The sequence below is a fragment of the Triturus cristatus genome, chromosome 7, assembly GCF_964204655.1.
Source record: "Triturus cristatus chromosome 7, aTriCri1.1, whole genome shotgun sequence".
In the NCBI taxonomy this organism is placed as follows: domain Eukaryota; kingdom Metazoa; phylum Chordata; class Amphibia; order Caudata; family Salamandridae; genus Triturus; species Triturus cristatus.
This window is the reverse complement of record NC_140590.1, coordinates 52,180,085-52,192,268: the sequence shown is the minus strand read 5'-3', so window position 1 is coordinate 52,192,268 and position 12,184 is coordinate 52,180,085. Positions and strand designations below refer to the sequence as shown.

Here is a 12,184-nt window from a genome sequence, read left to right as displayed (position 1 = left end):
AAAGATTAACTTTAGTCTCAACATCATCCTATCTGGAGCTAGCCACTAGAGGAAGGGCAGTGTCTGTAAATAAGGACTGCCAAGAGCTATTTTCAATTTGAGTCCTGCTGCTTCTGTCCTGTCCCTTCAGGGCAGAGTAGCAGCGGGGTCCATGTGGGACAATGGACAAGCACAGAGTAGCAAGAACAGTGCCAAGGAAACTAAAGGGCAGGCAAGGGGTAGCAGTTGCTAAGGCTTGTTTGAACCCATTTGTATAATGTCCCTTGTTTTAAAAAAATAATCACATTTACTGAAAGTAGATAAAATCCTTGTACTTTATTGTGCCCTGGTATCTTCTCTTGGCTCACAAACCATAACAGGCCTTGCACATAAACAGCTTGCATCTCACATCCTCAACTGCTACTTCTCAGCTGCTAGATACTTGCAAGTCATCAACACTTCTCACTCCCAGGGGGCATGCCTCTGGGCTCTTTCCTTGCCCCCTCCTCTTCTCACTTTACACAGCCTCACTCAAAGACATCTTATTTTGATTTGTTTACTATCCTTATGACAACACCCAGATCTTCTCATGACTTTCCTTTTCACCTCCCCACCAGTCTCGTGAATCTGTCTCATTGCCATCTGTCACTGGATGAGGCTGTGAAGCCCGAAGCTAAACTCTGAAAACAGATCTAGTCATTTCCTTCATCAGCACGGATCACTGCATTGGGCTCCGTGCACTGTCCTCTCTTGATATCTGCATTCTCTACTAGAAACCCAGGTGATCTCAGTCCTTCAATGAAGATTGTGTCCTGCACAATCACTCCAGCAGCAATAGCTGACATCAAATGATGACTATATGGAAGATCTGCCCACACAGCCCATTCAGTATGATAGTACGCTCATTTCACTAGTACTCTGCTGACGCAATTACTCTAATAGTCTGCCATTCGGCCTCCTCCAAAATATAACCTTTGACCTACGTCACAAACCTGTAAACTTTGCAACAAAAGCTTTGTTTAATTTGTCTAGACAGATTGCCACTAGGCCGGTGTGAAATGTAAATTAAGCCTCCTTGGCTGGTGACATGGTTCACTGAGTTGGCACACCCATAACTAATATTTGGTTAGAAGGGCCTTGAAAATGAGTCCAATATCTAGGTCAGGCAGCCGGCAACCAGATGCCCAAGTCAACCTGGCGACCAGAGTATTCAGGCCTGCAGCAAGTGACGACATCCAGAACGGTTGTGCACGCCGAGGCCAGCTTTCAGGAGGGTACCTCACAGAGTAGCCCCCTTGTGACTCTGCGGGTGTCAGCTCCAGCCAGTTAGTCGCCTGGCTGACCTGCGAGGTGTGTACCACAGTCCCTGTACCTGGTTGTGCAGGGTGGGCGGTGGAGGCCATCTCCAACAGGCCCACACCTCATCCCTCCTACTGATGGCAGTGGGAAACCAAGGGAGAGGTGTGCCCAAGCACTGAGGCAAAGGTTTGGCTCAGAAGAGGACTTTCAATAGAGTGCAGCAAGGTAGCTGCTCAGCTACACACTTCAGCCTTCAACGATCTTGCTTTAATATTTTCTACCACCACCAGGATCTGAACCTGTGACAGCACAGCCAGGACCCTCACCATGGGCTTCCGTATGAACCACAGCGGCCCTCCTACTCATCAAGGCTTTGCCCCCATGGCTCTCTGCACCGGGGCCCGTTCTTAACTTCTTAACCTGATAAGCTGGTGCAGCCTCCCCGGCCAGTGTGTTCCTGTCCTGGGCACTTTGAGACATGGCGGGACAGAGAACAGAACCATATCCAGGGGTTTCCATTCCTGGGCCAGCCGGAGCTCTGAAGTGGGGCCCAGTTTGAGTTTCTTGACCTTGACAAGTAGGGGTGGCCTCCCGGATCTGTGGGACCCCTTCCCAGGGCCTTGGAGACATGACGGGCCAGGGAACGGAGCCCAAGGGGACTTCCAGCCAGAACTCTGACCCAGGGCCCTGTTAGAGTTTTTAACCTGCTGACTCCACCCGGGCTCTTTGAGATATGGCAAGCCAGAGAACGGAGCCCAGGGCTACAGTCTTCCATCCCAGAGCTAAGTGGAGCTTTGAACCCAGTGCTCTGTCTGGGTTTTTTAACCGAGCTAAGCTGCCAAGTCCTCCTGGGGCTTGTGGGACCATGTCCTGGGCACTTTGAATGATGGAGGGCCGGAGAACGGAGCCCAGGGCCAGGAGCTTTCATCCTAGAACCAGCCAGAGCTCTGACAAGGGACCCAGTGAGAGCTTCCTAACCTGGACAAGCTGGGAAGACCTCCCCAAGCCTTCTGGACCCTATTGTGTGCCCTTTGGAACATGGCAGGAGCCCATGGCTGGGGACTTCCACCCAAGGGCCAGCCTGAGCTCTGAGCTTGGCCCGCTCTGAGCTTCTTAACCCAACCAAGCAGGGGAGACCTCCCAAGGCCTGCAGGACCACATCCCAGGCCCTTTGAGAAGTGGCGGGCTGGAAAAGAAAGTTCAGGGCTGGAGACTTCTACCCCCAGGGCCAGTTGGGAGATGTTGATTGTCTCTTCGAATTCTGGAGGTTTTCTTATTCACCATCAGCTCTCTTCCAGTCCAGGTAAATAATCCATCTGCTTTTGGCTTATGAAACTTAAGTACAAGATTCTTCCTTTTGCCCCTACCACTCTTCTGAGTCACTTAGACTTCTGTAACTTCCCTGCCTGTAATCTTCATAGACTTCATGTGATAGCTCGTCTAGCTCTGTAACTGTCTAGTAGATCTTCGAACACTTCTGCACTCGCCAGAACACACTGCTTATCTGTCCCTAAGTTCATTATTTTCAAATCTATGTACATTACCTTTAGAGCCTTCCATCACATAGGTCCCTCACACCTAACAGAGATTTCAGCATCTCCAGCCTTCACGCATCCTTCGGTCCTCAGAAGCCCCTCTGCTGTCCATCCTCAGGATTTAGCACTGTGGAGAAGAGGACGTGTTTTTTCTGTGATGGCGGCTACAACTTGGAGCACGCTCGCTGAGTGGTTCCGATACCGGGATCACCTTCTATAATTTAAGACAGCCCACCATACCTGGCTCTTCTCTGCTTAGAATGCCCCCTTTTTTCGATCTTACTGAATCATGTTTCCCTACAATCCTACAGCGCGTGGAGACTGTCGCGGTAATAGTTGCACCCTATGGATGCCACTATGTTACATTAGGATGTGACCTGACCACCAAATGGATATTGCACCTTGAGATAGATGTAAAGAATTAGATGTGGTTCAAAATGGCCGCCAACAGAAAGTTGAATGCACATTCCATTGGGATGTCAAGAAAGAGATTGTCCATGAGGAATGTACATAAAACAATGAGACACAAACACAACAAAATCAACCTAGAGAATAGAATTCATTTTTCATTCTTTTTTATTTACTTGTATTTAAATTGTTGGACTTCACACTTTGACATTCTTCTGACTTCAGAATAAATTCGGACAAAGACAGAGTAATACAAACAAGAGGCTGAGAGTAGGGGCGGTGTCGAATTGCACCACAAAGTTAAAAAAGGAAACCGACAAAAAGCAAATCACGCGATTTGTCTGCATTAAAAATAAGATATTGTTGAGTTACAGTGGAATGTATTTCACGCTGGGGAAAAGGAGAGAGGGGGGTCCAACTCCCCTTGTAGGCAGAGATGGGGAGAGACCCCCGCTATATTCTCTCTGCCCCAACAGAGACGCAGGCAAACACATTCTCACAAGTACATTCTCACAAACACACACACATTCTCCTACCACCATTCAGTGCCCCTGGCTCTTTACGGGGGGGACTTGGCGGTAAGAGTTATCACAGCTGTTAGGCTTCATTGTTTCTGTAGGGAGATCTCCAATAATAACTCTGTATTCTAAAAGTATACTGGCTATTGCCTCTCTGTTGTGTTTGCATAAAACATGCCTTCATGTCACTCTGTGGTAAAGCCGCACTAGATTTCATGTGGTTGACACAGGTACGCGCTGACTGATATACCTCTTGATATCAGCCATTTTGTGTTTTTTTTTTTAATTGCTTGTAAGCCTCAAAGGGCCTCTGGGTAGATATATATGACCATCTGACTGCAAAAGTAGATCCTCACTACAAAGACTTAATTTGGATGAAAGTTGCTAGTTATTTGCACACACTGTGTCATAAATTAAATCTGGTCCTGATGTTGCACTGTTGATGTCACTCTTTGCGATACTTCATTCTGATCCTGCCTTGATGACTGTGTTGAAATTGCTCCGGCTACCATCAAGAAAAGAGCCCGTGAAGAATTAGGGGCCTTTAAAAAAGGTCATTTTTGGGTTTGGTCAGTTTTAGTCCAGCCTGGTGTCGTTACCATGTGATTGTCATACTACATGCTAACACGTCACCACAATGCATGAGCTGCATATACAAAGAGTATGAGAAGCAGCCCATGTCTTGGATTCATGTTATTCACCACTCTCTTCCTGTCCATCGTGTTCTATACTCACCAGTCACTTCTTTATAAAGGATCTAGAGAATCTACCATACACAATAAAAGTAAAACTATTCGGCAAATGACCCTTGACGACTAACAACCACAAAAGAGCGCTTTTTTTGCTTTGATTGGGACATTGTTGTTAGTTTTCAGTTTGGTTACTTGATGCCGGGGCTGCCATGTCTAATCGGGAGCAGCACAAGCACGTCCCGCCTGTCAAGAGGTGCTACGCTTCCATGACTACTGCTGATTTTCTTCATGTAACAAGTCAGCTCCTTTAGGCATTGGATGGCCTTGAATCCAGTTTGCTTCTGTAGAATGGATTTGACAAAACAGTGACAAAAAATTGGATCTGAAAGCCTCGCTGTCGTTTGCATTTCCAACTCTTGCAGAATGGTACTGGAATTCTTCATCCTTTCTCGCCCGCATCGCATTGTTCTTAAACTCCTTGTGTCTTCCAGTTCTTCATCTTAAGATTGTCTAATCTTATTCTTCAGTCCTTGAGACAATTATTTCATAGACTGGTGCAGGTGTGCCAAATACTTATAATATGTTAAGAATATAAACAATAAATACATTTAAAAATAAGTATTGTACACTACCAGAAAGTGGCTGAAGTGAAGCCAGAGTAAGGGAGATTGGTGAAGTGATGCCGTCTTCTGCCCACCGGCAGGTGAAGGGAGTGGTGAGGGATTACAGCTCATGGTACAAGGGCAGACTGTCCACTCCGGCAACTTATAGCGTTGTCGCCATTACTTTGATTTTTGGCTAGAAGGTCTGACTTAAATGCTTGCGCTGGAAGAGGGTAGATTGAGAATGTAAACAATCCGGGCCTCATTTACAAACGTTTGGTATAGGGCGGCGCCATAAGCCTTCTTGCTGCGCTACCCTATGTCAAAAGAAAAGGGCAGGAATTCGCCATATCTATGAGCTAAGCATATTCCTGTCCTCTTCCCCAGCACTGGTGCACAACTGGCTGCCGTGTACCAACCATGGTGCAAGGGTGTCTGCGTTGTGGGCATGATTGTTTTTGTGCAGGAACAAACACCTTCCTGCACAAAACCAATCAATGGAGGCAATTTCCTCCTCCTATGTGTGCTGCGGAAAAACGAGGAGACATAAAGTTATTTCTCCTTGTTATGCCTCCCTTGGGGAGGCGTAGGCTTTTGACGCATTCCCAGGTTTAAAGAATGTTGTAAATCTGGGAATGTGTCAAATGCCATGGGTGTTACGTGAGGAAACCCACCGTAATGCCCATGACATGCCTCCCTATTGTAGTGTGTCAACGCAACCACTTGCTCTGCATTGCCTCACTCTGTATCTACAAGGCCATGAAAAGCAATGTAGGGTGGCTGTACGTGCCCTCGTAGATATGGCTAAACCCTGTGCGCCACTGGTCCGTCACAAAAAGTGACTTTCCGGCAGTCACAGGGCTTGTAAATAAGCCCCTCAGTGAGCTCGAGGGGAGCAGCAGGGCATTACTGTTTGATCCCTTCCCGCGTACTAAGAAGTAAACAAAAACACAACATGCAGGTAACATAACGGGCATAGAAACTAGGTAAGCGTGATGGAAGCAGAGTTACTCCAACTGACTGTATGCTTTGACAGTCAGGTAAGAGTCTAGAATTAATATCAGATAAAAAGTAAGACAAGAAAATGACCATACATAGGAGAGTAGGCATGTGAAATTAATATGGAAGAGGAGGCACCGATCTTGGAGAACATTTGGCATGAAGAGATTAGCAAAAAAGTGAGAAGGTTGGAAAGAAAAATAAAGGGATGGAGGAAGATGAGGGAAGGATGAATTGGAGAGGGGCAAGGTAATGGAGAGCTACAGAGTCAATGCAAATTTGGCCAGCAGGAGGAAGACTAAGAAACTGTAGATCATGAGAATGGTAACACCACACAAGCGAGACTATAGACACTGGGGCTGTCCTCCCTACTACGGCACGTGGCCAGTCTCTGGCCAAGATTCGCTTCTGTAAAACAGGGTGAGCTCTGATTTACTTTTGTTCTTCTTCACTTCTTCCAGAAATATCCGGGGAGCAGGATGGCCTCCATTATTTTTCATGATTCTATCCTTTTCCTATTGTGAATCTTTGAGTATTTGATCGTAAGATATCCCTGCGCTCTCACTTTCTAAATTCATCTGACTCACTATCAAAACCTCTGAGTACACTTCTCTTAGAGTTTACTTTCCTCTTCCCATTGTTACTATTTCTGGGATCGGTTGTATGACTGAGGCCGCATGGCTAAACCATGCATGCCTCTACAACACATTCCGAACAACGAATGCGTCTGAGCAACACATTCTTTACCACACTTGCCTTTACCACTCAATTGTGTTGTAAAGGCATGATTGGTAAAGGGACGTGTGGTAGAGCTAACACCCCAGCCCAAAAACCCTGCCCCATATACAACACGACTTTCCTCCAGCCCTAAAAACTACCCCAGCCTTAAAACCTAAAACTACCACAACCCCTCCCCCTCTAAAACCCTAGTCCATACCTTATAAGCAACTGACCTTCCCAGAGCCCTTAAAACTGCCCCATCCCTAAAACCTAAAATAACCCCCTGCCCTAAGCCCTAAAACCCTGGCCCCTGTTCTATAAACAACCTTGCCCAAGCCATAAAACTACCCCATACCTAAAACTACCCCAAGCCCCCCCGCCCTGAGGCCCTACATCCCGGCCCTCTGCCCTAAAAGCAATCCCACCCCCCAAAAATGCCCCCACCCCTAAAACTACCCCCAAACCCGGCTCCAGACCCCCTCACCCGTCCGCGTCGAGCTTTCTGTCCCTACACTTCCTGTTCCTTCCCATCCGGACATCTAGACCATACACTGTCTTAATCATGCATATGCTTGGTTAAGGCAAGCGTGGTGGTGCTTGCGGGGAAACGGCATGCGAGGCTCCACCCCCGTTGTAAAGGCTGTTTCCTCCTGGGATCAATTGAGTGGGGGGGGGGGGTCAAGGGTGGATTTTACTGGAAACTATATCCAGTACATATGTCCCGTCACTCATGAGCTCACTCCCCGTTTCCCAGATGTGGGTCCTTCTGCTAAGGCTATAAGATGCCCGCCGCTCTTATTGCAAGAGAAATGTTGACTTTCCTCCATTGTGGAGGATTCTCCTTGGAGCCAGAAGTTTAATATCATTTCGTAATCAGCCATGTCTTTTCATGCTGGACAACTTGATTGGTAACGTTGGTTTTCCTCTTTGCCCCAATTTCTCTTTCCATTTCAACAATCGCGATGCCACCAGACTCTCATTCCTAGCCTCAAAAAGTATCATTGGGGCAAAGAAGGTCTGTGAGCTCTAGCGCCATTTCAAGAGAACCCGGGCGGAAAGTCTTTCAAGGCCAACTTAATGTGATCTCTGAAATACTGTAAATACACTTGTGGCCTCAGGTTTCTGCCCACGAGGCATTGTTTGCATATCATAATCGACCTTTCGCCTTTGGTACATTAAAAGGTGATATTCTGATTGGGGGAAGTGGTGGAGCGTACTATATGGCGTTGCTCTTTTTCCAGATGAATGGATCTCTCGGGACTTGCTGATTCTCTACGGTAGCGTTGAAGAGGCTGTAGAAGAGTTAAGAATTGCTCGCCGGGTGCATAGGGTTGTACGTCAAAATACTGAGTTTGAAATACCGTGCGACCACCATTTCATAGCAATGTCTATATCTGTGGAGTTAAGTATACTGAACCTTTAATTATCTATATATATTTAGCTTGTCGGTGTTTTAGTCATTGATATTTTTGCTACAGTATTATGTTAACACAATATTAAGAACTCCACCCCCTAATACTCTACCACATAAATGTCTGCCACCAAGGGTACTCCGAAGCACGCTCTAGCTTCCTGCGAGACTACATCTGGATTAATAGTTCTCTGAATCTTCATGTTCAGTGGCTAGACTTGTGCTACACCAACACCACATGCATACAACGGCGAGGAGTGTTGAGATAAGTATTCCATAGCTTTTGGAGTGCACGGAGTCCCAGTGTATTATAGATCCATTTGTACTTGTGCTGTTGTGGTGGGTTGTGCTTCCTTCCAGACCCGCTCATTCTCACTTCTCTCTTGGGATCTTCTATGAGAGTCCCCTTCAAGTGGGAAGAAGGCTGGTGTCTGATACTTCATCTAACTTTGTTTTCCTGATGGTTTTTCTCATTTCAGGTTTGGCTGTGAGAGCTCGCTGCGCCTCCCTGCTCCGAGTCAGTCTGTTGGGTCATTGGTGCTGAATGGGAGTGGAGGGCTTGAGTTGGAATGGTTGGTCGGTCACCGATCCCTTTACCCCCAATGATTACATCTCCTTACTATTATGGTTCATATTCATTTCTAGTGTTGTCATCCTTCCACTCCTCCTCCTGCTAAAGGTAGGAGACTGGAAGTGTGGGCAGAAGTTTCCAGTTAATCCAAGCCAGCTGTGAGCAGCCCGCACAGTTCTGCTTTTCCTATTTCACAGTAGGTAAAAATAAATGCTGTCAGAGAAGAATTAATTAGAGATGATAGAACATAAACAGAACATGGCTTTAGACCTCATAGAAATGGCCAGCATATGGTGATCAAAGCCATTATGGAATATTCTGATATAAAAGCTATAAGGGATGTGCTGTAAACTCCTGCAATTGCTATCATATGTATGGAAAGGCTTTCAGATTGAACATCCATATATAGTGCATATTGCACACAGAAGTTGTTTGTTGCATGGCATTGGAAAACTGACAGCGGAATTAGAAGAGATGCGTATCTTATAATTTGCCCTATACATATATTCCTGGTTTGATAAACTGGCCAGTTATATTATACTCACAACATTTAATTATTAAAGAATTTTCCACCATTGAGCTAAGAAACTTAAGGTGCTTTAACCAGTCTCACGTAGACATGTATCTCTTGCAACAAGGACTAAAACGTCATAGTTCTAAGCAATTAAGTCCACACCACCCTATGGAAATTTTACTACGCTCGAAAGGTAGTCTAATGGTGGGATTAAAACATTGTCTCTTTTAGATTCCCAAAAATTGGAATGATGACTTGATATGATGAAAAGACATTTTGATTTATAAATCTGAATGTATGGAAATGTTATGGCAGTCCGAGTACATCCTTTCGGATTATCTATTGGCACTTACCAAATTCACCCACCCTGCTAACCGGCATTCATAACTTGCCATGTACTTCCAATGGGTAAATAGTCTTTCAAACACGTGCTTCCACCTCTCAGACTGCATTCTGACATGTCTAAGTATCCTCCTGCCCAAACCGGACACAGCAAGCCCATGTTCTAGAAAGATAATGGAATGTTTCAGAGCCAAGAGGCAGAGAAAACAAGTCTGGAATGTTTCTTTATTCTTCCTATACATAGATCATACACATTAAAGGCAGACTATGTTTGACAAGATCTCTCCCTATCCCTGACCTGGACACCATACGACCATTAGTGTTCACCGGCCATATTGCCTTTTTCTGAAATTTTAGGGTGCAATTGCTTTTTTTTCTAAATTGAGAAGCAACATGACCTCGTCTTTACGCAATGCTTCTTGTCTTTTTTTATTTGCCAAATTTCCACTTAGCATATTAGTAGGGCACACTTTAGATTGCTGTACTATGGGCCATGAGTTCATTTGTTTTCTTCCTTTACTGAAGCATTATTGCCTGCATTTAACAAGAGGCTTTTGGGCTGTTCTCTGGCTCACTACTCACAATTACCATGGGTTTAAACTATAGGAGGGACAGCCAGGGCTACTTCCGACTATGCGAATTATATGTCAACATATTGATTGTAACTGACTTTAAGACACTGATTTTGTCACCACCCTAATGATTACGTATTGGTAAGGCTTTTCACATTAAATCGAAAGACTCCTGTTCCAAGGTGGCTGTTATGTATACGTATTGCTGAGAGAAGTTTTCCTCGAGTAATTGTTTTCCAGCTCAGAGCACTGGAATCCTACATGGCATCTTAAAAGATTCTCTATCCAATAATTTTGTTTTTAAAAGATTGGAATTTCATGCTCCCTAAGAGTTTTTTTTGCTCACAAAATCAACGTGTCCGCCATCTTTAGAACTGAAGTCCACTCTAACTGCAAGGGAAGCCTCACCAGACACCCACAGCAAGACCATCATTTTTTAATCGAAATTGTTGCAACAAATAGTTTAAGACCAAACAATTTTCATTAATTAAGATAAATGTAAAAAAGTGCAAGTGTTCTACAATTAAAAAGTAATTTTATAAATGCTTGGTAATTCAAAATCGACAGACTTATTTATAGTAAAAGGAAAATTATCTATTTATAATCCCGGTGGTGCCTGCGTCACAGTAAATGGAAAGCCTTTGGTTTCAAGATGGCCGCCACGTTGACTTACAATTACAGGTGAGAGCTATATGAATTCTCTTACTATTTTATGGCTTTGTCTTTCAAATCCACAATCTGTCTCTATGGCTTTGCCATTCTAGGATTATTTCTGTGTATATAGCCCTACATGCATCATTCACAAAAACAGACAGAACAGCCTCCTACCACATCTGGAAGCCTTGAAAAGCTTTTGTGAAGGTGGAAGAGGACATTAACGCAAAAGTCATTAAAATTGGTACAAATACACTAAAGAGAAAATAAAATGTAAAAGGAAACTAGGATATATAATTACAAGACTTTCCCCCAATAACCTTCATCCTTGCACATCACGACAAAATGTAAACTCCCTGCTGAGTCAAGATGCAACTTTTCTGCAAAACACCCTTTCACAGCTGAAGTTAAAATAAAAAAATCCATTTTGTTATATTTATATATCTATATATATGTCTATATATACATATATATTTATAATTTTACAGAGAATAAAAGACATGAGGACAGAAAGGAACCAGTACAGCTGTATCCTCCTTTGCGATGGTCAAGCAATAAATTCTAGTACTGCGACACATTGGATCCTGTTGTATGCAGCTGGAGGCTCCTTCCCCAGTCTGGACATTTTTCTTCTTACTGTTGGAAGAGGGTAGTATTTCACAGGTTCAAAGGCGAAAGGATGAAGGTTGTTCACTGGATGAATTTTTGTTTGATTGGCACCGCAGTTTAATAGTAAGACTCTTTTTCTACCCAACCTGGGGGAATGTGAAAGAAAGAAGAAGGATTTGTGTTTAGTTTGGATTACGGATTTATGAAATGAAAACCACATGTATAGCTCATGTGTATTCCATTCATTACAAAAGATAAACTATTATCATGTACACAATGATATTCATGCAAAAGCAAATTTTAGTATCTTACTTATGCTTGGCGCTTGTGTACCATATAGAAATATGATTTAAGTCGATCTTGAGATTTCTGAATAAATGTTTGAGGAGCTTGGTACCATGAAATTTGGCTCATAAGCCCCTTAGCTACTGAGATTTATATGCTCTGTTTTCCCTACTTCTGAATTTGTCGAGCGTCTCTTGTTGTCTTCTTCAATATGTGTCTTTCTCTGTGATCTTTGCATAAGCCTCCGCAGTTGGCTGTTCGTTAGATTCAGAATGAGTGATTTCAGATATAAACTGGAGGCCATTGACACGTTTCTACCTGTCGGTGTTGTTTACAGATCTATTTGAAATGTTTTGGATTGAAGGTAAATCATCTTTCTGAAGAGTGAACTTTATTGAATTGTGCATTTGTGATAACTTTTCGACAAAGGTTTCCAGTTCACCCTCTGATTTTGTTCATATTTGTAGCACACTT

The 12,184-nt window shown here is 44.1% G+C and overlaps 1 protein-coding gene across 1 annotated transcript in view; it reads right to left on the bottom strand.

The window, feature by feature from the left end:
• Positions 1-7,215: 7,215 nt before the first annotated feature.
• Positions 7,216-12,184, bottom strand: part of ATP1A3 (ATPase Na+/K+ transporting subunit alpha 3) — a 410,340-nt gene continuing 405,371 nt past the window's right edge. The window contains 1 exon segment of the mRNA XM_085615596.1: positions 7,216-11,571. Within this exon segment, the coding sequence (XP_085471722.1) occupies positions 11,543-11,571 (29 nt within the window). The 3' untranslated portion in view covers positions 7,216-11,542.